The following is a 27,171-nucleotide window of genomic DNA, read 5'->3' as shown; positions in this document are numbered from 1 at the left end:
ATGGGCGGAAACTCAAATTCATATACCTTGAAAACTTGTGAAAGTTGGTATACGGGATCAACATAATTTTTGTAGTCCAAATGAGAATGTGAGCAAGCATCAATGACATGAGAGCATGGATATTTGAGTGCTTGAAAGAAACCACAATCGCACCACCTCTCTTATGCCCGATCGTGAATGAACCATACGTATGGTTCATTCACGATCGGGCATAAGAAAGGCATGCGGAACCACGCCCATGATTGTAGAAGCAGAAGACATCCACCGATAGCAGTTTTCTTATAATTCGTCGCCCGACACATTTCTCTAAAGAGAAATGCCAAAACTGCAGCACCCCAACTATATCTTCCAGCTTCATCAAAATCGATCAGATGCCGCAACCACATACAATGCACCTGGTTGCGAGATTTGTCGGGCATCAATATTCCTCCAATTATTCGTAGAATATATGCCCGAGCACATGCCTTTGCTTGATCCTCTGAAGCATTTTCATTTAAAACCTCAAAATTAACTTTCAACCAAGATAAAGCTATTCTACCTCCATTAAACTCTGGCGGAGCAGCTCCAAGATAATCAATGCACATTGATTGCCAATCACCATCCGCCATACCACACATCATATTTCCGTCGACGGGAAGCCCCAGATGCATAGAGACATCCTCCAATGTAATTGTTGTCTCTCCACATGGAAGGTGAAAAGTGTGTGTCTCGGGCATCCACCTCTTAATCAGTGCAGAAATTAGGACAGGTTCGAGTTTGCAACCGCCTATAATTGTTGCAATATACCCGAACCAGCAGAAGCCAAATATGGCAAAATACGTTCCGGTGTCGGTATACGTGGATTTTTAATAAAAGTTTCTAAAATACGATCAGCATCCTAAATATATATATTATAAAAAGTAAAAATTAATATAAATTCATAATAACTTTAAAATAAAATAAATTTAAATATTAACATTAATTATAAAAAATATTACCATATCGCTAAAATGTCTGGAGATATGATCAATATCCAATCGCAACAGCATTTCGTTTTCCATTATAACTGTAGACAAAACAATATAATTAGCAAAAAATTAATAATTCTAAATAAATAATAATTATATAAATATTATTTTAATAAAAAAATAATATTTACATAATATATTAATATAAAAAATAATAACTATTTAAAAAATACTAACATAAAAATAAATTTCTTACCACTAATAACAAATTTAAAACTCAAATAGTCGGAGAATTTGAGTTATATAGAGAGGAGAAGATGATTTTGGTGTGAAGAATGAGTGAGTGTTGAGGGGGTTTATATAGGGGAGGAGGAGGGGTAGTTAGGAAAAACGGATGGGGGCATTTATGACATTTAATGGAAGGCGCGTCCCCGGGATGCGCCTTCCACACGTGTCTGCTGATATGGCAAAGGCGCGTCCCCGGGGACGCGCCTTTCACACGTGGCATCCAACTCAGCGAAAACACTGGTAAAGCGCGTCCCCGGGACGCGCCTTTGCCAACTCAGCAGAAAGGGTGCTAGTTTTGGAAATATTGGTCGAACGGTGTTAGAAAAATAAAATTAAAAACAAACGGTGTCAGTTATGTAATTTAGCCATATTCCTTCTTTCAATCTTTGTCTCCTTCACTTGAATATAATGCTCCAGATTTTCAAGGTACGTATTTAATTGAAATAATTTTTGTATGTTCGTCATGTATATGAATGAATTGTGAAGATATGTACAGATAATCTTTGTTTTTTCTTCTCTCCGTCTCTGTTTCCTTTGTGCATTCAATTTAATGAGTTTCTTCTCCTGTAGCTGATGGGTTTTCTTTCTTAAAAGGCTTGGGATCTTATCGGCTTCTTGGTTTTGTTTCATCTTATTTTGGGGGACTGAAAATCTGGGAACTTCGGAGATTTTATGAGTTTCCTTTTTTATTTATGCCAAATGAGTGATGGGGGTTTTATGCTTATGTAACTTAAAGTACGTTTTTTTTTGGTATTGGAATTCCCAATTCAAGGTCATTGCTTTGGTTCAAGTACCCCCCCCCCCACACTTTTTCTCCCCAGAATTTGAATAGAAGTTCATTTTTCTGTGTTGAATGTAATTTAATTTTAAAAACATTTTTGTTTGTTTATTGCAATTTCAGATTTTCATTTTTGATGTAAAAAGATTAATGAAGTGGATTGAAGCTTGTTTTAGAGAAGCTAAATACTCCATTTCTTTTAATGGAAGCTTGATAGGATACTTTAAAGGTCAGAGAGGTATTATTATACAAGGTGATCCATTATCACCAATTTTATTTGTGATAGCAATGAGCATTCTTTCCAATTTACTAAACATTGCTGCTGCTAAAGGATTATTTGGGTACCATCCTAAATGTAAAACAATTAGCATTACCCATTTATCTTTTTGCAGATGACCTTCTTATATTTTGTAAAGGCAATCTGGAATCTATTGTTGGAATCATGACTGTGCTAAATCACTTTTATGATTTGTCTGACCTAAAGCTTAATGTTAGCAAAACTGAACTTTATTCTGTTGGTATCTCTGCTAGAAATCTGGATATTATTAAATCTGCTACTGGGTTCAAGCATGGTTTTCTACCTGTTAGATATCTTGGAGTTCCACTTGTCACTAAGAAATTATCTGAAAAAGACTGTTTGCCTCTTATTGACAACATTAAGCATAGGCATCATAATTGGGCTGGAAAATTCTTGAGCTATGCTGGTAGACTCGAGCTTATTAAAACTGTTTTATACAGTGTTGTCAACTTCTGGAGTAGGCAATTTATCCTTCCCCAGAAAGTTGTTAAACGTCTTGAACAACTATGCTCTAGGTTTCTTTGGAAAGGTTCTGATATAGCAGCTTCTGGTGCAAGGATAAGTTGGGACAAAATCTACTACCCCAAATCTGAAGGTGGACTAGGGTTAAAAAATATTAGCTCTTGGAACAAAACTTGCATGGTTCACCTTATCCGGAAATTACTTGCTGGTCAGGGATCTCTTTGGATAGCATGGGTTCACTGTTATGTCATTAAAAGTAAAAGCTTCGCTGAAATCAATGAATGTCCATCATATAGTTGGTGTTTTAAGAAACTTATCAGACTAAGGAGTGAAGCTTTGCCCATTATTAATTATGGTTTAACGAGGACAAGAAATTTATGGGAGGAACTGAGAGTTCACAAAACTAAGGTTCCTTGGCACAAAATAGTTTGGTTCCCACTCCACATACCTAAACTCAGTCCAACTCGGGATAGGCTTACTAAAATGGGGATTGCTTCTGATGAGTTATGTGTTTTATGTAATGAATTTCCAGAAAACAGGAACCATCTGTTTGTGCACTGTACTTATGCTACTTCACTGTGGAACACTATTTTGCGTCTTACTTCTTTGAGTAACAATCACAGTACTTGGGAATCTAGGATTACTTGGGCTATTCTGGAATGGAAGGGTAAATCCCTTCTTATCATCATTTTGAAATTAGCATGGACTGCTTTTATCTATTCAGTTTGGGAAGAAAGGAACAGAAGAATTTTCAGAGGAGAGTCGAGAACGATTGATCAAGTTATTAGGGTTATTAAAGACTTTGTCCGAATCAAACTTAGTGACAGGAATCTTAATAGAACTGATGGAGTTAATATTAACCTTTGTAATTACTGGGGTATAGACTAACATTTTTGTTGTAAATAGTGTATACTCCCATATGTAACTTTTGTTGATGTACTTCCTTCTTCTTGGATAATAAAATTCTACTTATCCAAAAAAAATATAATAGGAAATGCTAACGTGCGACAGTCTTAATATACAGTTAAAATATGCGCTATTAGTTTTGTTATTGTTTAAATAACAAAACGGGTAAAAAATGACCTTAAATATTATTAGTTGCTACCAGTTTTGTTATTATTTGACATTTTACCGGATTTGATAAAAATGACCAGAAATATTATTAGACGCTATCTGTTTTATTATTGTTGGATATTTTTACCGGAAATGTTAAAAAAATTGATATTTTAGGTAAAAATAATAATATTTTAGATAATTATTTTTAGTAATTTTATTATTTAAACAATAACAAAATCGATAATGTTTTATTTTAACTTTATATTAAGGTGTACTGTATAACTTCCCGATTATAACGCTCTCTATGTATCAATGGAGTTCTCTCTCATGACTCGTGTGACTAATCTTCTCTGCAACATTGACTAGTTTTTTTTCCCCTTTTCTTTTCGGTCTTTGTGATTCTTCTTTGAAGCCAAGGGGTAGTTTCGAAGAAAATTAAAAAATGACTCCTTTTATGGAAATGGGATCTGCTTTTTCACATTCACATCATAAATAATATATTAATGATATCAACTATAACAGTAAAAAACAAAAAATAATATTAAGTACCGATATTATTATTATCATGTTTCTTAACTGATACTTCTGTGAAAAGTAGAATCCATGGAGGTCGTGATTTCTACTGCAGGTTTTTGTCTCTTATGCCTTTAACGATGCCTGAGATTCTTTGCTTTATTGAACCATGTTAAGAGTTCAGATATAATAACAAGTATTAAGTTGTTTCCTCTTTTGTATTTTTGGATTCAGGACTGATTTTGATTTGATACAACTCTGACTCAGAAAGTAAGGAGGTAAAGAGACAATGGAGGGTGACTCGTTCTCAGGGATTGACGATGGAACTCAGATAGATGGCAGGGTGGTGCAGATATTTCAAAAGAGCTTTGTTCAGGTACAGAATATCTTGGACTAGAACAGGCTTCTCATCAATGAGATAAACCAGAATCATGATTCCAAAATCCCAGACAACTTGAGCACAAATGTTGGTCTAATCAGGGAGCTGAACAGCAACGTAAGAAGAGTTGTGGGACTCTATGCTGATCTTTCAAGTTCCTTCACCAAATCCATGGATACCTCATCTGAAGAGGACTTGAGTGGTGCCATGAGATCAGATGGCAAAGCTGGTCACAAAAGAAACAGACCTGTTTGATTTGGTTGAAAGAAGAACAAAAGTTGGGGGCCCTTTTCGTTGGTAATTCTTTTGCATGGTGGCAAATGGAGTAAAAAACTAAGAAATGGTCAGATTTTGTAACTATCTCCTATTTGTATCATTGATGAACTGTCTTTGGTTCTCAAACCTACTGCTCTCTCATATTTGTTAGCCAAAAGTAATAGGTCTATGATTTCTCGTACTGCACTGTAACTCTCTGCAACCTTGGATCTGAAGCAAGCATATGGGGATCGGGGGTGTTCATTAATTTCTAAATTTGCTGCTGTGTCTTTGAAATGTATAACAAAAAGGTTATTTACCTCTAATGTTAAACCATCTATCTACTCCTTTGTTCATCTTGTAAATGTTGCTTTTACAAAGAACTGATCTTTATTTCTGTCACGCACTTTGAACTTCTTAAATTTTACACTGATCAGGAAAATATAGGTGTTCAAGAGCTTTTAGTTTATCCTGACCTTTTTCCTCTCTGTCAAAAAGGCTGATATCTGCAATAATCAGTCTCGGTTATTCATTTTATTGTCAGAGTATAAAGACTGAATTCTAATAAACTAATATCTACTAAAATATAACGATGAAATGTAGAATTAAGTCTTCTTTATTTAGTAAAAATATAATGTATTTTATATATAATAATGATTTGAAGTAGTTTAATGGAATTAATCATGTTAAAGTGCTGAAGATTAAATGATAGATGAAGGGTGTAATCTAATGTAGAAAACTAAAGCCTGAAAGCCAAAGCCAAAACATAACATGTGAGAATGGGAATCTACTTTTTCCCTTTCATCCTTTTTGTTCCTTGCATTTCCAGCAATTAGGTTGGAAAAGGAAGAAAACAAAGTCCAGTCCAAAAGTTCTCTCTCATGAGATTATCCACATCATTATTACTAGGTTAGTCTAAATATACAAAACAATCTAAATATACAAAACATGAAATGGAGAAGTGTAGAAAAAGATGACAAGAAGACAAGTGAGGACCCACACCTCCCAATCATCGAAAATGGTGAGTTGGGTGATGTGCAAGTGAGTTGACTTGGTACATTTAGTAGTGTCCTATTACTATTTTTGAACCATCATTATCATTAGTTGGATCATTTACAACTTAATAAAGTTGGATTATATATAGATTTTCTTTTTTGATCACCATTATTCCTTATATTAATTAATTAATTTAGGTCAGGTAATGCATATATCCATATGAGGATTTTCTTTTCCAACCCAATCTACTTTGTTCACATATCACAGTTTAAATTTTTTACTTTGTTTAAGGATCTAATGTCTCATCTTACTTGATGTTGTTGATGGATTAGATATACGATTAACCGAAAATTTAATTGACTTAACGGTACGTGAGACATTTAAACTTTTCTAAAAAATTCAAAGTAACATTTGAACTATTTTTGCTCTCAATATGACTCTCAAACTCAAGAAAAAAACCAATGTGAGCCTTTGATCATTGATCGTTTCTTTCATTCATTATTATGATGCTAACATGATAGTTCATAGTGTTGACATTACAATCCATGGTGGATGATAACGTGACTGATGACATGACACATGAGCTAAATTGATTTTTTTATCAAGTCTGAGAGTTAAATTTTTTTAATGTACAATGACTTATTTGATATTTAAAAAGTTAAAAATATTTTAAATTTAAAATAAAAGTATTCAAAGAAATTAAATAAAAAATAAAAAAATACAAAATAAAATACAAAATAAATATTAAAAATACAAAAAACACTATTCATCTACTAAACATATATGAAACATGTCATGCCAACGAATACCTTCAATAGAAAGAGACACTACAAAGCATTTTTCCTGCGGTGCTTGTTCTCAAAACTCGAAAGAAATCAGAATATCATCCATTGAGTCCTCCCACGAGTCAACAACTTCAACCTAAGCATACAAAATATGGGTTAGAAAGAAAAGTATCAAATATAATTGCTCAACGACAAAATATCAAACTTAACAGAATATACGGCATACACATTGTTCACAAAGATAAAAAGTAAGAAGTACAATATATGTTTTTTTTAATATATATTTTTTATTTTTCATAACTTATAATTTATCATTTTATAGTTTGTGATGTATTTTTTTTTAATTTTTAATAGTGTTTTTAATATATACATACATATATATAATAATTCATTTTAATTTTAATATTTTAAATTTAAAAAAATCAAATAAGCCTTTAAACTTTAAAAAAATTAATTTGACCCTCGAACTCGAATTTTTTTTTAACCAATTTATCATTTCATCTATCACGTCATCATTCATCATGGACCGTTACATCAACATCCTTAATTATCATGTCAACACAGTAAACTACCATGTCAATATCGTAACAATCAACGATAGAAACTGTTGGTTAAAGGGCCACTTCTTTCTTGAGTTTGAGGACCATATTAGTTTTTTCGGAAAAGCTTGAGGGCCTCACATACCATTAAGCCAATTTAATTAATTAATTGATGGGTGAATGGACCAATTTTCCGGGCCTTGACCTGTGTTCCGACTTCCGAGTTCACCAAGAACCGATCATCACTAACTTTGCTGAAAGAAAAATTCAGCCGAAGCCCAATGTTTGGGGTCCAAAATCCACTAAAAGTCCTAGTTAAGAATCAATATATTCATTTTGCTAGCGTTTGTAGAGCTTCAGCCGTCTTCTTCAGATTTCATATTTCTGCAACTTCCCCTTCATTCCACTCCACCCAAGCCTAAAAAATCATGGCGGCAGCTCAAATCAGCAAAAAGCGAAAGGTATCGTCTTCCATCTCGTTTTTTCTTCACTTAGTATTCCATTCTCCCGCCATTTCTTTAACTAGTTTTTGTTTATTTGCTACTGCATTCAGTTCGTCGCTGATGGAGTCTTCTTCGCCGAACTCAACGAGGTCTTGACCAGGGAACTGGCTGAGGATGGATACTCCGGAGTCGAAGTAAGAGTTTCTCCAATGCGCACCGAGATCATCATCAGAGCCACCCGCACCCAAAACGTTCTCGGTATTTTTTTTATATACAAATCGTGTTTTTCTACTGCTTCTAATTATTATTTAATTTGCACTTGTGATTTTAAACTTTGATGATTGGGGTTTACAGGTGATAAAGGTAGGAGGATTAGGGAGCTTACCTCAGTGGTTCAGAAGCGATTCAAGTTCCCCGAAAACAGCGTTGAGCTTTAGGCTGAGAAGGTCAAAAACAGAGGCCTTTGTGCTATTGCTCAGGTCGAGTCTCTTCGCTACAAGTTACTCGGAGGTCTTGCCGTCCGCAGGTGCATACTCGAAATCGATTCGTTTGTTCTTACAGATTTAAATGATTCTAATATTGTTCCTTCAAATAAATTATGGATTTGTTAATAGAACGTCATCTACAAAGCAAATTGGTTCTTCACCGCCAATTTTTGTGTCGGAAGGTGACAAAAGTAATTAAATAAGATATTTCTTCCTTTACTTTATCCCGCTGAAATGCATTTGGTTTTCGTGCAGTAAACTTAGGGGAAGGAACAATTTCAAAACTATCCAATTCTTAATATCCAATTCGATATGCATTCAATTTTTATTCTAAATTGATGAATTTGAGAAATGTTGAATGATGATTTGTTAGTGCTTGTGTATATTCAATTTGAATGTTTCCAATTGTTATTACAATATATTTAGTAATTTATAAAGCAATAGGTGATTTCTGTACTGATTTTGTGTTGGAACTTGGAAGATGACAAGAGTAATACAATCCTCCATTAAATTATTCCATTTGAAATTCAATGGTTTTTGTACGGTAGCATTTTGGAGGATATGAATGTTATTCTCAATTCCATTATTCAGCTTTTGGTGTAATTAATTGATCTCCCTATTGATTTAGTATTAATTGATCTCCCTATTGATTTAGTATTTGTGAACACGAAATGGTATAACTTGGGAAATTTTCTTTGTGCATTTAATCTGATACCTGGGATGTTTTTTTACAGGGCCTGCTATGGTGTACTGAGGTTTGTGATGGAGAGCGGTGCTAAGGGATGCGAGGTTCATATACTAAGTCTACTTTGGGGTTTATATGTTCTATCTTTATTTGGTTCCATTTTAAACCTTGTGATATTTGTTTCCTTTGGTGATAGGTTATTGTTAGTGGAAAGCTAAGAGCACAGCGTGCCAAATCTATGAAATTCAAGGATGGATACATGATCTCTTCCGGACATCCGGTCAATGAATATATCGACTCTGCTGTTAGACATGTTCTTTTGAGACAGGTTTGCAATTGTTTTGTTCAGTTTTTACTCTGCTGTGACCCCTCTCAGTCTTCATTTTTTTTATTCATTTTATTGATACAGGGGGTGCTTGGTATCAAGGTCAAGATCATGCTTGACTGGGATCCTAAGGGCAAGCAGGGCCCGACAACACCACTACCTGATCTTGTAACAATCCACCCTCCCAAGGAGGATGAAGTTTTTATCAGGAAAGAAGAGCCTGCGCCAACTGATATCGAGGTTCCTGTGATGGCTTAGATCTTTGTGGTCCTTCTGTTTGATTTGTTGGACTATTTGTATCTAAAATTTGGCCCTAAATGCATCTTCAGCTTGTGTTTTCTTTCTGTACTTTCATATCATGTTATACCAAGGTTTTTACGTATTAGTTTTGTTCAAAATCGTATTTGATTCTGCTGTTACAGGCTTGTATTAAGTTTTTAGTATTCTGCGTCTACCCACAAACGAAACCCCACTTTTGGAATTTGACGAGTGATTATTAGGAATGAGCAAAACTCAACTTTGACTAAAACAAATTAAGTTCAATGCTAAAAATTTCAGTTTCACCCAACTCATTATTTTATAACTTTGAAAAAAAAATCAAATACAATTTTAACTATAATGCAAGATTTGAATAATTCAAAATCTTTTAATAATTAGTATATTGTTTTTTAATTTGAGTAGTGTTTTTAATTTTACATGAAATACATATCTCCCTATGAATATATATATTTTATAAATATTTATAATTAATTTTAAACAATAATTCAACTCGAAAAAAGTTTGTAATAAGATTCAAGCTATAAAATAAAACTTGTCAATTCAAATCAATCAGTTACACATTATAGAGATCATCTCGTAGTCAAATATATGTTGGGATGACTGGCAAATAAATGTATTTGTTGAAAATAATGAATACTTAATAAGATGAAAATGGGAAATTTGGGAAACCACAGGGTCTCAGCCAAAAGCAGTGTTCATTATTGGAAACGTTTAAAGGATAGATATAGAGGTTTTTAGGGAAAAAAGCACAATCAATGCATATATTAGTATTTTAGAGAAATGGTTGAGGTCTGCTTGACAGGGTCGAAGTTGGACACGCCAATTAGAGCTCCAACAATGGCAGCAAGCACAAGACCAGCAGCCGTGATGCTAAGCAAGAAGTTTTTGAGAGAAGGTGTGACTCCATCAGCAGCTTGAGGGATCAGCATGTATGTTGTGATTGCCGCTGCTGTCTCCTTTACTGATGAAGCAGCTTTCACTTCACCGCCTTCACTGACAATGGCTTCAACAAACCCTCTGAGCCAACCCCCTTGTTTTGGGTAGCCCCAGCTATTGGCAGAGCCATTGAAACAGTGGAAGGCTGGAAGCCATTGCTTTTATTTCTTCTCTGCTCTCTCTCTCTCTCAGTCTAAAAACCTTCAATTTTCTCTGCTCCTATGAAGGGAAATGGAGGGAGGGGAATCATTTTAGATTTGTGGTGCTCTTGCCATGTCAGCATTATTACGTGGAAGCTTCTAAACTTGGAATTAATGGATAAGGTTATCCTTTATTGGTCAAATGGCTCACCAACTTTGGAATTTAGGGACAGCATGTACGGTTTTTAGCAATAAACCTGTATCTAGAAAACTAGCCTACGGCCCATTCAATAGGAGCAATATCAACCCAAACATGCAAAAGTAGAAAAAGTCAAATAGAAATAGGGCTTGACTAATATTGAGGACAAAATTAAGTATTCATATACTATTGTTTTCTAACAAAATCAACCAAGCTAATATATCTTGTTAATTACGCATTTAAGTTCTTAATTTGATTCAATCATGAGAGTTTAATTATTTTTAATAGAATAAATCTCTCTAAATTGATTATGTTTAATTGTAAAAATGTTACACTATTAAAAGTTTTAAGTAGCTTAAATTCCATGCAAGCAGAGAGACAGAGCACCGAGTATCAAAGAAGAAACACATTCTTTCATTGAAATTGATATTTTTTTTACCACCACCCAGTTGATGCTCTTTATGATCAGCCACCAGTTTTTAAGGAACCAATAATAATAACAATAAAGCTTCCATGAAGCTCGGAAAACTTAGCTGCTCAAGGTACCAGTTGGCAAAAACACCTGGCTTACTTCACTGTAGTAGAAGGGATTCTACAGGAAATGTGAAAATTACTAACCCTCCACACAGTTTTTAATAGCCTCATTTATAGGAATTGTTCGTGGATCCTTGCTCGGTTCTCTTCCCACCACAGTCTAGCATGCATCTCCCCAAATCTTTCTCGGCTGCATCATTCAAGCATTAAGTGATTGAAAACAGAAACAATCAAAACAGTTTATCGGTAAAAAAAAAACAGGGTAAAAAGAAGGGTTCATGGTAGATTTGGATCCGCATGGGATGGGAGTAAAATTATTAGTGAAAGCAGAATAAGTGAACCAGTAATGATGCTGTAAAAACAAACAAACAATGATTTCCAACTTAACAATGGAATCATATCATAATTGTTTCTCTAAGGTGGACCTTAATCATAGAATTGGCCTGTGTTGGACACATCAGCTTAACAATGGAATCATATCCATGGCTCAAAATGACTTTGCTCCTATTGACGAGAATGCATCAAATAAATCACTTGAGTTGGCCTCAACAGATAGCAGATTTACTACCTATAATAGTCCCTAAAATACAAGAAAAGCCATTGAATACAAGAGAAAGAGAGTGCAAGTTACATCACATTCTACCTTATCATAGTCCGTAGAATACAAGAAAATCTATTAAATAGCAAATCATCGCATGTGATGGGAGACATCGAAGCTATGATGTCAACTAGCAATAAGAGCATTGGACGGCCGCAAGATTTTATGCTAGAGGGGCGAACTTATAAAATTTTAAAAAGGATGAAAACAAATTATCAATAGAAAATACAAAGAAAATATTGAAATTATATAAGAATTTGAAATTTTCAGGGGATGACCATCCCCACTAGTTCCCCTCAGTTCATCCCTGAGAGCACTGCAACATTTATTAGGCTCACATATTGCTAAGATAAACTTTGGGGTATTTGGAAGTTTCTAAAATGTTTCAAGTGCCAAGAACAGTTTGACAGATTCATGCAAGCACATTCGTGTATCTGTTTTAGTTGTTTAATGGAAAACCAACTATAAGTGAGGTTAAAGAATGTCATGAAATCATACCTGAATCTAACTCGCCTAAGCTCCCTTTTGCCCCCTGGCAAGGCTTTGATGGTAATGTAAACCCCTGGCTCGTCTTGTTCGACCCATTCAGTCTCGGGATCACTGGCATTGCTCATGGAAAGCTCCCCGTAGCGGTCGGCCTCTCTTGATGAGCTACTCCTCATAGAGGCATCCATTGATGATATCTCTGTCTTGGCACCACTCATACTTGAAACTTTTGGAGTTGAGGCAACACCAGAGTCGCAATAATTCTGAGCCTGCATCGGATGTTGATCGAGTGAATCTGAGGATGAGTAGCCGACACTCAGCCCTGTTGGACGGTATAAGTTACGAGGTAATCGTTCTCTACTCAATGGCGGTGTTACAGGGCTTGCTTCTGCTGATTCCATTTTCGAGCTCTGGGAGGAATCAAAAGAACGTTGTTACTAACATTGAAATAAATAAGCCTTGATCCAATTCACACTATCTTGAGCAGCAGGCAACAGCCTAAGAACTAGCCTCATCTTCGGATATCGGTGGCGTTGGCAGTGCGAATGCATTGCGGTTTAACCTCTGGACATTGTAAAGTTCCTTGATCCTGTATAGCTCTCAGACCAGCATCTTTGAGCTTGCCATTTGTTAAACATTTCTCGACTGGTCAAACAAAATAAACTAGATTTCAGCACTCCTGATGTTCATCGTACTAGCATATACCAGAAACACAGTAATAGCAGACATGCATTAGGGTCGTCAAGCAAAATTTTCGGTCAAAATTATCTGAAAATAAAGATCAAATTTGTCTACTTTTGAAACTTTAATTTCACAAAATTAGGATAATACTCAATACCTGCCATTACCTTTTTCACAAATCAATAACTTGAAAACCGAACCACGACCAGTATCATTGCCTAATAAACAACTTTCGACTAAACATTTCCCCTGCTTTGAATCATAAAAAAAGCTAGCTAGTCACCAAACCTTAGGTAAGGAGAATATTAAAATTTTCTACGTATCATCATTGTGTTTAAAGCAGTGGAGAACATTAATCTTCCAAAAAGCAAAAGCATCAGTAAACGAGGAGCTTTATCAACCATTAAACTATCTATAACCATACGAACACAGAAGTGGTGGTGGAAAGTACAGTTAATTAAGGAACCAACTGAAATCAAAATTCTAGAACAGATACAAAGTATTATATTTAAAAAAAAAATCATCTTGACTTTCAGAATTTGTTAGCATATGATAACTCACACACATCCCCCAACCTACCATTAGCCTATGTTTGTCATTGTCCATGAAAAAAACATGAAAAGATGAAGGTTGTAATCTGGGTGTTGTTTGTTAGTTGGTAAAAGATAGGTGAGTGAAGGGTCAAATACTTTTGTGTTGCATGTAGGTTTTGGTGTGGGAACTCCGTGGCTAATAGTAGGAAAATATGACAAGAGATGGGTGTTGTCTGAAGTGGGATTCTTTTGGTTGAATGGAAGAGAAAAGGGAGAGATTAGGCGTGAGTGAAGCCCTACAGTTGCACTGTAAGCCCCCCCTCGACTTAAAGATTTCTTTAGTTGCTAACCCCATGTTTGGAAGCCAAGTTAATAGAATTAAAAAATGTAGAAAATAATTAAACTAAATTTATAAATCTTATTTTATGATTTTATTATTATTATTCGATTAATCTGGGTAAGTACAAGACATTATTTGTTCAAAGACAACACTCAACCTCTCGACATTGAAAGCTCACAACTTTAATATTTATGATGCTCGAACTTGAATCCTTAAGGAATAACAATAATTTTTTTACCACTAAGGCCACTTGGAATAAAATTTCAAGTTGAAGTTAAAAAATAATTATTTTTATTTTCTTAGATACTAATGTAGAACAACTAATGATTTTTTTACTCGATTATAAAATTATAAAATTAACCATACAAAAAATTAAATTTTCAATTAAACTTTAACATAATTAATTATTTTAAGTATAATTTAAAATACTACAAAATAAATAAATTAAAGAAAAAAGATTATAAAAATATGAGCAAATTTGTCCTACGATGAGAGAAATTATCAACATCAATCAACAATTTTGTTCATAATATAGACATCAATAAAAAAAATTACTCGAATTCAATAACAATTATCGATATCTTTAACAAATAACGCTTACATTATTAACACATTAAGTACTCATAAAATCTCATATTAATTATATATTAATTTATATAAACATTTAAATAGAATTTTCATATATACTTTTTTTATTAATAATTGTGGTCGAAAAAACATGTTTTAAATAATTTTTAAAAAAATATTTTCCAAGTTCTAAAAAATAAATAATTGAGCCTTCTGAATTCTGAGACATTAGAAAGGACAAAAAACATTTTAAACACCGACAAAAACGAGATAGTGGTTAATAATGTAATTTGGAATAAAGAATCCCTCAAAAAAATTCCCCCCGCCCAGGCATTAAAAATGAACTGAAACCAACAATTTAAAGGAATACCTTTCTTTTTACAAAAGAAATTCCATTTCATTGTCTTTTTTAGCCAACTTTTATTTATTTAGTTAGACAAATAATCTATTATTACCAAAAATAAGAAAGTTTCAATTTTTTTTAGATAAATAAAAGAATATTATTACCCAAATGAGAGCAGTAAACTGTTACAATATAGACATCAGAACAGATATAATATAGACATCAAAACAGTTTCAGTTAGCAAAACAACCAGCGTGGAGCATGAACAACCAACATAAAAGGTTAGTCAATACCCCATTGAATACAAAGAGAGATATTAACTCTATCTATTCTATTGATTATCCTATCTTTTAGTTGAATTCTAACAAACTCCTTAATAGCTTTAAGGATTTCATCAACCGTTATTGAGCTTCTTCGGAATAGCCTTTTGTTTCTTTCTTCTCAAAGAGAATAAATAAATGCAGTCCATGCAAGCTTCAGAATATTTATTAGGAGGGAGTTACCTGTCCAAGAACCACATGCCCAGGACATTTGATGATCACAGGACAATGAAGATCTCCGCAAGCCGGTTAGTATTAAAATTTCCTTCCATAGAGAGCTTGTTAGTGGGCATTCCATGAACAAGTGATCTCTTGTTTCCTGTGTTTCTTTACATAAAACACATAAACCATCAGTAGCAATACCCATATGTTGTAATTTAATTTTAGTAGGAAGTCTGTCCAAAATAGCCATCCAAGCGATCATGCTGTGTTTAGGATTGTGGAGGGGAAACCAAATCAGATTATTCCAGTGAACTTTGTCTCTCTTAACCCTAGTCTCTTCCCAAATTGCACGAATTGATGTTACTCCGGTTGAGAAAACAGCGTTGGCTTCACTCCTTAGTTTTAGTAATTTTCTGAAAGTCCAGTTGGTATTAGTACCGCTTTCAATGTGCCAGAAGTCTTTATCGTTGAGGACGTAGTTGTTTAGCCAAGCAACCCACAATGAACCTTCACCTGCTAGGATATTTCGAATAAGCTGGATCATACACGCCTTGTTCCACGTTTTTAAGTCCTTTAAATCAAGTCCTCCTTCAAGTTTCGATTGGCATATCGTTCCCCAGCTTACTCGAGCTCCAGTAGCCGCTTTATCATGAATTCCAATGGCCACTACCTGCTGCCTTTCATTGAATGATTTCTGAGGCTTTTCCTCAGATTCAGGCTCACGTACATTTGAGATGACAAGAGTTGTATCCTGAGAAGTTATCGAAAGCTAAGAAATATAATATAAATATTAGAACATCTTATTTCGTGCGAATTCTAAGTTCCCATTATCACAATAAATGTTGTCGGTACCGATGAAACCTTTCCATTCTCTGGAATCCTCTGCAAATTAATTAACAAATAATCAGAATGTATTTCTCTAAAGGTACATTGAAGTTTACAAAATGAGGATGAGTTATGAACTAATAATATTAATTTGTACCGGAATAATCATTCTTCTTTGTCTTGCAGTCAAAGATTTCCCAGTTGGTGATATTGCCAGTGACTGCTGGCGAAGTACTTGAATATCGGATTCTGAATTGGCAAGTTTTTCTTATAATCTGAGCGTAGAACAAATCAACTTTAATAGGATGACCGATATTAAATCAAAAAGTTTCAATTACACAGAACATAAAAAGCCACATTAGTTTGGATTCAAACAGCATTTGTTTCTACACAGACCTCTGCACCGAATCTTGAAGTTGGTCCACTTTTCTCTCGGACTCTTCAAGTTTCTTTACCAGCTCGGCATTTCTGGTCTCAACATCTGAACAAGCATTACGAGCTTCTTCAGCTGCTTTTCTTTCTGATAGCAATGAAACCTGCAGTGCCAATGGAACATTTGCTGTCATCATTGAAGTTTCTAAAGTCTCCAAGATAAATAATAGCAAGCCAACAACATTTAAACGGTTGGCAGTATCTTGCAAGCAGAAGTCAATCCACATTAAATTGCTGATTTATTGTTATCCTTGACCTATTTTTATCCTGCAACTTCATATATTCTTCACATAAATTAGTACATCTATTCAATCTTGATTGGTAATTTCATCTGGTTTTCTGTTGTAGTCACTAACAAAATGAAGTTGTAAGCTTGTGGCTGTAGCCACTAGCAAAAACTAAACCATATCAGCATATGGTGCTACTGTCGAGACTCATTGAGAGCGTATATTTTAAATAGAACATTAATTATTTTTATGTATAGAATATCATAGGAGGGAAATGGACATACACCGACCATAGTCGTGAAGGTTAGAATGCTTACCTTCAAACTCTCTACCTCAGCAGCCAAGGAATTAACCTTTTCTGCGTCCTGAACAATAACAGGAGTCTCCTTAATAATAACTGGAGGAGCTTCCTCAATAGCTTTCCTAGCAGCCTCTTGCTCTTTTATGACTAGCATTTAATTCTTCCACTTGTATTTGCATTGCACGCAAAGCATCGTGTAAATTGGCAATTTCTTGTGCCTTCTCCTCTTCTAAATCAGTCTCATTAAATTAAAATAGATGGTTTTACTTGTTAAAACATAAAAGGATACAGAAAATTGCAACAAAACATTAATATAGGTTAGATCATTAAATGTCGTAAATTACCCTCAAACGTTTCTCAAGCTGCAAACGCCAAGTAAGTTCTTCTACACGTTTTTCCAGTTTGTCTTTTGCTTCTTTTAGAGCCCCTGTTTCTCGGGCAGCCTAAATAAATGTGAAGTAATGGTTATATAGTGTGTTTAAAATGTGAAATCCATCAAAGTTTTTTGGAGCAAATGTTCAGAGAAAAAAAGTGTTCAGACCATCTTGAGCTTTCTGAGCTCTCTCCTAGCAACCCTACTCCAACCGCATTGAGTAGCTAACGCCACTTTCTGGAGATTCTTATGATAAGAGTATGCAACATGACAACGCAAAGCAGCCTGAATGTTACAAAAAATATTCAGTTCTCCAAATTGAGGCTCAGACCTTCATAGCTTCAAAATAACTTGCAACTTTCATCAACAAATCACATTAATTTTATGAAGATTAAGATAACATAGGCAATTAATTATAGCAGAACCTGAATGATAATCGCAGCCTTAGTTTGCTTTCTGAATCTGAATTCATTCCGAGCAGTCATTGCCCTTAAGCCAGTCTGCAATATTATTGCAGCCAGTCTCTCTTAATATAAATAGGATTCCCTGGCAATGTGTCGCTTAAAGTTCTTTTGAATCTTCAAAGCATCTGCTTCCCTTCTCAACTGCTCATGCACCTTGCAGGCTAACATACCTGATTATGTGAACGAAATCACATGTCATTAGACATAAACAGGATACACATTTCAGTGTGCTCAAAGCCAAAACTAAGAGCATCTGAGAGCCACGGTTGCATTTCAAAGAATATGTCTATAACTCCTACTTCTGAATATTATCAGCTTCATACATTGATTTTTCAACTTCAGATGGCACTAAAAATATACCTAGCCAATGGGATTGCAACATGATTACAGCTTTACGTCGTGCAATGAATTCCTTCCGTGCAATATATGTTCGAAATTGCCTTTGAATGGTTCTGGCTGCATTTCCAAGGACTTCTGCCCTTCTGGCATCTAACTCAGCCATCTGACCAGCTCTGAGGAAAACTTTGGTCTTACCTATCTGCCTTGACAATCATGTTAAACAGAATGTGATGCGCAAATTACAAACCCACTGATAATGCACATTGATTGTTCTGTAAGATGATCGCACAAGATCTTCAATCACAGAAGAAAATACAAACAGAGCTATAAGAGCTAGATGGCAGTTAACAACAATTCATCAAGGGTACATTCACCCATCAAGAACACTTAAATGAGAGGCATTCATGATGGAAACGAAAAGGAACAGTTAGTTGATAAGCTTTCAATCCCCTCATCCTCTCATCCCATTATACTTCCTAAACACCATAACCATAATAATGAACTGTTAGGTCATGTTTCAGTTACTTGATAACCTTTCAATCCCATCTTATCCAGGATCATTTGACATGCAACCTTGTCGTCATGACTGCACATACAATGAAAGAAAAAGGTAAATGGTAAAACCATATGCAATAGTAGGGAAAACTAAAATAAGGAAACCAAGAAAAATGTATAACATTAATTCCAACATCAACCAATATTATGTAAAGGGAGTCATTACAGTGCAATTGTACTCGTCTTTGGCTAAAGAAGTTGAAAAGCACATGCTGAAGTTCTATACCATCCACTTCATGATAGAATATTTTAATAGAAGGATCTTGGTTTATCGCATAGTGTTAAATTAGCAGGACTGAGATGCATTCTTGTCACTTGTTTACAACTACAAAATTGTAGGATCTACAACATACTTCCCCTCCAAAATTTCTGGAGCAAGAACACCAAAACGATGAAGAAACTCGTAAAATGTTCTTCTTGTAGGATATCCTGCACAGCTGATCCTAATGGCCTCAAGAACACCCTATAAGAAAGAAAATGACAAAAATAACTTCATAACAATTAACGACAATCAAAAGAACCGGCTGATATTTTGGAGCAAAACAAATAGAAATAATTATACTGCTAAAATATACTCACACCGCATCGTAATTGTTGAATTATATTGGCATTCTCAAAAATAGCAGGCTTGAGGAGATTGTTTGGCTTCACACATCTAATATAGTGAGGCTCTGTTGAATACAACGTCTCCATCACAATATATATATAAATTACCAGAGATGAAATTATATAAAATAGCAAGATAATAAGTTAGTAGTTGCAATTGCAAATGAATAAGAGCATCTATCAACTATGTCATTTGTCTCCAGAAATCATCCATGTTAATACCATCAGAACACCAAAAGCATTCTATTTCAAGTTGGCCAGTTTTCCTTTTTCCAGCAAGGTCTGATTTTAGTTTTTTGACCAGGAATAATTACACTGTGCTGATACCCAACACCAGGGTTATAGAGTCATATTCTGAATTAGTGGTCAAAGAGTATTTCTACTCCCTTTATTTTACAACTTAGACGGTTAAAATAAAATAGTCACAACATACTACGTTAAACTAGCTACCGATTTGTTTAAAGGTATAATAATAATGTAAACGGTATAATAAAATAGACGCAACCTATTACATTAAACTAGCTCCATGTTTGTTTAAAGGTATAATAATAATGTAAACGGTAAAATAAAATAGACGCTAATTATTACGTTAAACTACCTACTGGTTTATTTAAAGGTATAGTAATAATGCAATCGATAAAATATTTACAACTTAACTGGTTAAAATAAAATAGGTGTTACCTATTACGCTAAACTACCTACCGGTTTGTTTAAAGGTATAATAATCATGTAAACGGCAAAATAAAATAGGCGCTACCTATTATGTTAAACTACATACTGATTGTTTAAAGGTATAATAATAATGTAACCGATTAAAATAAAATAGAAGCTACCTATTACATTAGACCACCTATTAGTTTGTTTAAATGTATAATATTAATGTAAACGGTAAAATATTTACAACTTAACCGATTAAAATAAAATAGGGGCTAACTATTATGTTAAACTAGCTATCGATTTATTTAAAGGTATAATAATAATGTAAACGATAAAATAAAATAGGCGCTATCTATTACGTTAAACTACCTACTGATTTGTTTAAAGGTATAATAATAATGTAATAAGTTAAAATAAAATAGACGCTACCTATTACGTTAAATTAACTACCGGTTTGTTTAAAGGTACAAAATTAATGTAAACGGTAAAATATTTAAAACTTAACCGGTTAAAATAAAATAGGCGCTACCTATTACGTTAAACTACTTACCAATTTGTTTAAAGGTATAATAATAATGTAAACGCTAAAATATTTACAACTTAACCGTTTGAAATATTTTTTTTAGAATTCGAAAGTATCGATACTTGTAGGTTGATGTGGGGGTGGAGTTCATCAACTTTTTCAAAAATATCGATACATCATATATCAATTATCGATATTTTAACATTCACCAACTTTTTCAAATGCTAAAGTCTAGATAACAATCATCAAAAATCCAAAATTTTAAAGTATCGATATCAGAAATTAATAATTTTCCTAAATACGTATCGATACATATACACTAAGTATCGGTATTAATAATTTTCATACATCTACACTTAGTATCGATACATAGTATAAGAGTTTCAATACATCTACACTAAGTATTGATATTTTTACAAAGATATTTTAATGAAATTTTTAAATAAGTAACTTTAGATCTTAACTTTTCATTTTTTTTTCTCAAATTAACAAGTATCTAAAATGATAAATATCGAACATCATAGAAAACAATATTGATATTTGCTAAAGTATCAAACATCAGATCATAGTAATATCGATATTTATTTTAAAAATAATTATTTGAAGATACGTAACATATTAAATCGCTGTTGATTTCATTAAACACAACTTTAATATTCCAGATCCCAACCTACTTCTTTATTCACAATAACATTATTGGGCTTAACCTAGTATGTTAATATTTATTTATAACAAAATAAATATTTAACCTATTTTGTTGTCGTGGTATTTCGAATGCCTCATCATCTTAAACTTTGGTAACATATTATGCACAACCTAATATGTTGATAATATTTATAGCAAAATAAGTAATTAACCTATTTTGTTATCGTGAGATTTCTAAGGCCCAATCAACTTAAACTTTGATAACATTTTAGACGCTATCTAATATGTTGATAATATTAATAACAAAATAAATAATTAATCTATTTTGTTATCTTCAGATTTTTAAGGTCACATCAACTTTAAACAAATACAATCTATTACGTTAAATATACTCAACTTATTAAGTTATTACGATTGATAATGTTTATAGTAATTAACCTAAATTATTAAAAGTAATATTTTTTTACCTATTTTACATATAACGATAACATTTTCGATTATTACTATTATTATTATCAACACAAATAAATTTTCAATAATATTTTTAATTGATCACATATTTAACCAATCTCACCGTTTTTTAACCGTTTTTTAAGCGATTCTAGAACCTCCCTAAACATTTCAAGAGACAAAAATCAAGATTAACAAGTGAAAAATCGAACGGCTAGAAAGGAGTATAGAGAACCGTGGCATCTAGCCCTTCAGGGCCCTACAAAACAACCCCTCTCCTATTTTAAGCGCCCTATTTTCCTTTACTTGTCTCACGCTACCACCCGCCGCCTCCATTCTCAAACATGGCTTACTCTTGTTCGTTGTTCCACTCTTCTCTCGCCTCCAAATCCAACTTCCGTTCGCTTCACCATCGGAGCCACCGCAGCTCCAATCGCCCCGCTCCTACTGTTATCTCATGTTCCTCCTCTTCCACATTCGATTCTTCTTCTGCCACTAGTTCCTCCAACAACTCCCCTTCTCCCCAAAAGAACCGACGCCATGCGGATGAGAACATACGCGACGAGGCTCGCCGCCACCGCTCCACCGCCAAGAACACCCTCTCCGCCAAATATGTTCCGTTCAACGCTGGACCCGACTCCACTGAGTCCTACTCTCTCGACGAGATCGTTTACCGGAGCCGTTACGGTGGACTGCTCGACGTTCAACACGATATGGAGGCTTTGAAGAAGTTCGACGGTGCGTATTGGAGGGAGCTATTCGATTCGCGCGTGGGGAAAACCACGTGGCCGTACGGGTCTGGAGTTTGGTCGAAAAAGGAATGGGTCTTACCCGAGATTGACCCGGATGACATCGTTTCGGCTTTTGAAGGGAACTCCAATCTGTTTTGGGCGGAACGGTTCGGGAAACAGTTTCTGGGAATGAACGATTTGTGGGTTAAGCACTGTGGAATCAGCCACACTGGCAGTTTCAAGGATCTGGGAATGACCGTTTTGGTCAGTCAAGTTAATCGACTGCGAAAACTGAAACGGCCCGTCGTTGGAGTCGGCTGCGCTTCCACGGGCGACACATCAGCTGCCTTATCCGCTTATTGCGCTGCTGCTGGGATTCCTTCCATTGTCTTTTTACCCGCGAATAAAATCTCCATTGCCCAATTAGTTCAGCCCATTGCAAACGGCGCGTTCGTCTTGAGTATCGACACTGATTTCGACGGTTGCATGAAGTTAATCCGGGAAGTTACCGCCGAGCTTCCAATTTACCTTGCCAATTCATTGAACAGTTTAAGACTCGAAGGGCAGAAAACGGCTGCGATTGAGATTTTACAGCAGTTTGACTGGGAAGTTCCTGATTGGGTTATTGTTCCTGGTGGTAATTTGGGTAATATTTATGCTTTTTACAAAGGGTTCAAAATGTGTCAAGAACTGGGGCTTGTTGATAAGATACCAAGATTGGTTTGTGCCCAAGCAGCCAATGCCAATCCACTTTATCTGCATTATAAATCTGGGTGGAGTGAATTTAAGGCAGTCAAGGCAAATACTACATTTGCATCAGCTATTCAAATTGGTGACCCTGTGTCTATAGATAGAGCCGTGTATGCTCTGAAGAATTCAAATGGGATTGTCGAGGAAGCAACTGAGGAGGAGTTAATGGATGCAATGGCGCAGGCTGATTCCACAGGGATGTTTATTTGCCCTCATACCGGAGTTGCATTGACTGCTTTAATGAAGCTTAGGAATAGTGGGATTATTGGATCTGGGGACAGAGCCGTTGTGGTTAGTACAGCTCATGGATTGAAGTTTACACAGTCTAAGGTTGATTATCATTCGAAGGAGATTCCAGATATGGCTTGCAGGTTTGCTAATCCGCCAATGCAAGTGAAGGCTGATTTCGGTTCTGTTATGGATGTGCTGATGAAGTATTTGGGAGATAAAGCTCCAAAGCACTAGGTGCTGCATTTTGTAAGTTTAGCAATTTGTGCTCTGAGATTTATGTTTGGTTTTAATTTTGGTAGTGTCTTGCTTTTCTTTGTGTTATACAAAGTTTGGATCTAGGTTGCGGTACTTAGTTTACAAATCAACTGTCAGCCACATTAGTAACCTGAGCTTCTTTGAGTCGAAAGAAGCTTAATGTTTTTTTCTCTAGGTAGACCAGGATTATGTTACAGTTGCTTTACTAAATCGTTAAATAAAAGGTTGCATGTGTGGCTTTGGGAAATCAGAATTGGTGATTGTGTCTCAGCCCTCAACAATGTGCCTACCATGATACCATCACTCTGCATTCGTGCCCCGAAGTTTGTGTGTATGTGGAGTTATGGCTTTCGTGTTTCTTCTATACGCTTATCGTACAAGAAAAGTCCTTTAATTCGGTTCTTCCTGGCCATGAAGTGTTTGTGATTTACGGTACTTTTCACATGTGGAACAGAAAATGATAATTCATTATCATCCAAAGGAACTGCTTATCTAATTTATGGGTGAAGTGTGGGAATCTTGGGGCCTGGGCATTGACTTGTTACCAATGAAACTGACCATGCTCATTCTTCATTTTGTAAACTAACTGATTCGTTATGTTCTCAAGTTACCAATCCAATAATAGTTAGCCTAGCTGGTAAGAGGCTTATCAGTGGGGAGATATAAATATCACTGGAAGTTATTTCAATTTAGATTTTGAGTTTCAAAGATGCTTCTTTATTGACACCTTTAAGCAATGGTTGCATATTTGAAGTGAAATGAGCTTTTTGAAACTGCTGATTGGTTCTTCTGGTATCTACAATTTATCGAACAAAGAAGAGCTCATGTCTTATGTTTCCTAACGAAACCCTGCACCAGGTCTATGTGATTGCTCGTAGTCTCTATAGCTGCTGCCTTGTTAAAATCCCATAACCTTACATTCGCTTTTGCCATTATAGCATCTCCATGAAAGCTGTTACATCCACCAAGAATGACCTGAAATGCCCACATTATAGCTTTCCCCTCGGCGTCATAAATATGCAAATGCCCATCATCAGAGACTGCTACCATGTAATATAGGGGCTTCAGGATGATGAAAAACCATCCATGGTTCTTAGGCCAGCCAGTTTCATGACTTTGCCGTCATGGTACAAAAAGTGAACAGCCTTGATACTTAATTACAAATTAATCAATTAACATTAGTTAGAAAATTAAGTGATAATTATGGTTATATCTATATAATGGGGACATTTAAGTGGTTAGTCAATTAAAATTATTATTTTTTGATTGAAACTCATGGGCCTCATTAAAAATCCCTTCTAAACATAGTAAGGGGAAAAGAGTGCCCAAATTGTATAAATCAAAGATTAATGACATCATTTTTAAGATTCTGAATAATGATGTCGGGACAACCCGACTCAAAAAACAAAGAACCACCCGAATTTAAAGCCCAGCTTGCTAATGCATGAGCAACCTGATTACATTCTCTTATAAATATTTAGATGATATATTTATATTCTTACTAATAATTGGATGAATTGTAGCCAATAAAAAATCATTAAAATGTTTCCTAATTACTCCTAAATCCATTTCTTTTTTAGCAGCCCAATGATTTGAAAGAAACGATTACTTAAATGACTCTTTTGTAGTTTTGTAAAATTAATAACCCATTTGTAATTTTAATAATAATTAAGTGGCCTATGGGTGTAATTTTAATAACCCTTTAAGTATTTTAACACTTTATTTATTCACAGTTTCATGTTTTTTGTTTTAAAAGAATTTCAATCCTGTCTTATTTTTTTTCTTCTTGTTTAAGCAAGAGTTATCTCCATTTCAAGTTTGGACGTCTTTTGCATGATTTTATAACATCTCTTGTAGGGTAATGAAATTACATTGTGTGAATGCTGGAACCTTGCATTTCCTGTTAAATTCGATGCTTCTCTAGAAAAAGAATGCAACTTCAGTGGTTGTTATGGCTTATATTATTAAAATGTCTGAATTATGTGGATGAAGTTATTCATTTACCTCATGGATATTCAAATGAATACCATGATAAGTGATAACCAAAAATATCTCCTACATCATGCTTCTCTTGTTGGTTACCTGTGAGTCAATAATAGATTTTTTTTCCTGAAGGTGAATTAGTAATAGAATGTTTTCTTTTTAAGAATTTGAGCTATCCAAATAACCATTCAACAAAAATTTTGGATGTGTTTCTTTTAAGTTTTGCATCACCTTGTTCTCATGATATAGTAAATCCTAACCTGATTTCTTTTATCAGATTATTCAAACGAATATTGAAGAGCCAGCACGCAAGCAGATTGCAAAGGGTTGAAAATAAATCAATCATCTGAGTGTCCGTAAGTTGTTGTTCGTTATCTGTCTTTCTACAAAAATGGTGCCATTTCAATCATCTTAGATTATATGGATGGTGGATCCTAAGCAGATTTTCTGAGAAAGGTTAAATCCATTCCCGAATCCTATCTTGCTGCAATATGTAAGCAGGTTGGTACATTTGCACTCCGAATATGTACCAGATGATCTGGTATTCATTTTATATTCTTCCCATCTATGCAGGTGCTAAAGGGTTTGATTTATCTTCAACATGAAAGAATAAAGCCATCTAACTTGTTAATAAATCATAGTGGAGAAATCAAGATTTCCGAATTCGGTGTGAGTGCAATAATATTGACAAGCACCTCAGGATTAGCAAACACTTTTGTTGGAATATACAACTATATGTCTGTAAATAATTTACTTCACCAAAAGAAACTATTTTTGGTGGCTAAGGTTGTTTTATTCTTATTTGTTCAAAAGTCGGTAGTTTATAGGGTCGAACTACTTCTTTTGTACTGCCTGAGAGAATTATTGGTGATAATTATGGCAATAAAAGTGATAAAAGTTTTTGGCAGAGTGCAGATGGAGCAAGTAACCAGAAGTTTTTGTTGTGAGCGCACAACTTATTTGAGCGGCTGTAGTGATAACAAGGCCCAAAGATGAGCCTTAATTATTATTGTCAGAGGACATGGGAGTGTGAGGTACACCGTTATTGTTGTATTAATGTTTTCATAATTGAAAGGTAATGCTTCATCTTTCAAAAAAGAGAAAAGAGAAAAGAAAAGCTGTCATAGATGAAGAACAAATTATAAACTTGCTGAATTAGGAATTGTAAAGTAGATTCTGGAAGGTAAAGAATCTGGTTGAGCTCTAGGCGCACTAATTCTAATCGGACTCAACAGCATCTTCCAGATCGGGGTCTACTACCACCCATTGACATGAATGTCCATGGAGGTATGCTATTTGATTCAAACACACTTCCTTCTGGCGTCTTAAGAAATGAGACTAGTGATTTTGGATTAGACACATCAGACTCATTGTCACCATCTCCAGCAAGATCAACTTCTTGAACATCTCTAGTATTTCTTCGCCCTACTGATTAATTGAGAAATTTCTCTCAGAATTAATCTCTAAAGCTA

General features: G+C 34.7%; 4 protein-coding genes, 2 long non-coding RNA genes and 3 pseudogenes across 6 annotated transcripts; 4 read left to right on the top strand and 5 right to left on the bottom strand.

The window, feature by feature from the left end:
- The first annotated feature begins 1,599 nt into the window (after positions 1–1,599).
- On the top strand, positions 1,600–4,998 carry LOC120157155 (annotated as a pseudogene).
- LOC120157217 lies at positions 2,456–3,661 on the top strand. The gene has a single exon (XM_039168430.1). The coding sequence runs from the start codon at positions 2,456–2,458 to the stop codon at positions 3,659–3,661; it is 1,206 nt and encodes a 401-aa protein (XP_039024361.1).
- A 2,603-nt stretch (positions 4,999–7,601) lies between the features above and the next one.
- LOC120157088 lies at positions 7,602–9,524 on the top strand (annotated as a pseudogene).
- Positions 9,525–10,277: 753 nt separating this feature from the next.
- On the bottom strand, positions 10,278–10,732 carry LOC120157216. Its single transcript, XM_039168429.1, has 2 exons — positions 10,651–10,732; positions 10,278–10,543 (listed from the first exon to the last, which is right to left on the bottom strand). The coding sequence occupies exons 1-2, from the start codon at positions 10,730–10,732 to the stop codon at positions 10,278–10,280; spliced, it is 348 nt and encodes a 115-aa protein (XP_039024360.1).
- Positions 10,733–11,433: 701 nt separating this feature from the next.
- LOC120157089 lies at positions 11,434–13,168 on the bottom strand (annotated as a pseudogene).
- Positions 13,169–16,335: 3,167 nt separating this feature from the next.
- On the bottom strand, positions 16,336–17,253 carry LOC120157091. Its single transcript, XR_005519120.1, has 3 exons — positions 17,154–17,253; positions 16,574–16,713; positions 16,336–16,452 (listed from the first exon to the last, which is right to left on the bottom strand). It is a non-coding gene; the product is annotated as an uncharacterized LOC120157091 (long non-coding RNA).
- Positions 17,254–17,338: 85 nt separating this feature from the next.
- On the bottom strand, positions 17,339–17,723 carry LOC120157090. The gene is made up of 3 exons (XR_005519119.1): positions 17,679–17,723; positions 17,482–17,580; positions 17,339–17,376 (listed from the first exon to the last, which is right to left on the bottom strand). It is a non-coding gene; the product is annotated as an uncharacterized LOC120157090 (long non-coding RNA).
- A 296-nt stretch (positions 17,724–18,019) lies between these two features.
- On the bottom strand, positions 18,020–19,561 carry LOC120157215 (myosin-17-like). Its single transcript, XM_039168428.1, has 5 exons — positions 19,448–19,561; positions 19,222–19,331; positions 18,839–18,899; positions 18,335–18,512; positions 18,020–18,144 (listed from the first exon to the last, which is right to left on the bottom strand). Exons 1-5 carry the CDS (start codon positions 19,559–19,561, stop codon positions 18,038–18,040), a joined length of 570 nt encoding a protein of 189 aa, XP_039024359.1. The 3' UTR covers positions 18,020–18,037.
- Positions 19,562–22,052: 2,491 nt separating this feature from the next.
- LOC120157087 (threonine synthase 1, chloroplastic-like) lies at positions 22,053–23,963 on the top strand. Its single transcript, XM_039168343.1, has one exon. It carries the CDS (start codon positions 22,094–22,096, stop codon positions 23,693–23,695), a length of 1,602 nt encoding a protein of 533 aa, XP_039024274.1. The 5' UTR covers positions 22,053–22,093; the 3' UTR covers positions 23,696–23,963.
- Positions 23,964–27,171: the final 3,208 nt, after the last annotated feature.

Source organism: Hibiscus syriacus, unplaced genomic scaffold (genome assembly GCF_006381635.1).
Source record: "Hibiscus syriacus cultivar Baekdansim isolate YM2019G1 unplaced genomic scaffold, ASM638163v2 tig00111238_pilon, whole genome shotgun sequence".
Lineage (NCBI taxonomy): Eukaryota > Viridiplantae > Streptophyta > Magnoliopsida > Malvales > Malvaceae > Hibiscus > Hibiscus syriacus.
This window is presented reverse-complemented; position numbering and strand designations above follow the sequence as displayed.

Bases quoted from the DNA above. Each gene is read 5' to 3' on its own strand.
- LOC120157217 (XM_039168430.1), top strand. From the start codon at position 2,456: ATGACTGTGCTAAATCACTTTTATGATTTGTCTGACCTAAAGCTTAAT.
- LOC120157216 (XM_039168429.1), bottom strand. From the start codon at position 10,732: ATGCTGACATGGCAAGAGCACCACAAATCTAAAATGATTCCCCTCCCT. The intron at 10,544-10,650 runs GTTTTTAGACTG...ACCCAAAACAAG, and splicing joins AGGAGCAGAGAAAATTGAAG to GGGGTTGGCTCAGAGGGTTT.
- LOC120157215 (XM_039168428.1), bottom strand. From the start codon at position 19,561: ATGGAGACGTTGTATTCAACAGAGCCTCACTATATTAGATGTGTGAAG. The intron at 19,332-19,447 runs GTGAGTATATTT...TCTTTCTTATAG, and splicing joins TTCAACAATTACGATGCGGT to GGTGTTCTTGAGGCCATTAG. The intron at 18,513-18,838 runs GTAACTGAAACA...TTGTCAAGGCAG, and splicing joins TGGGATTGAAAGGTTATCAA to ATAGGTAAGACCAAAGTTTT.
- LOC120157087 (XM_039168343.1), top strand. From the start codon at position 22,094: ATGGCTTACTCTTGTTCGTTGTTCCACTCTTCTCTCGCCTCCAAATCC.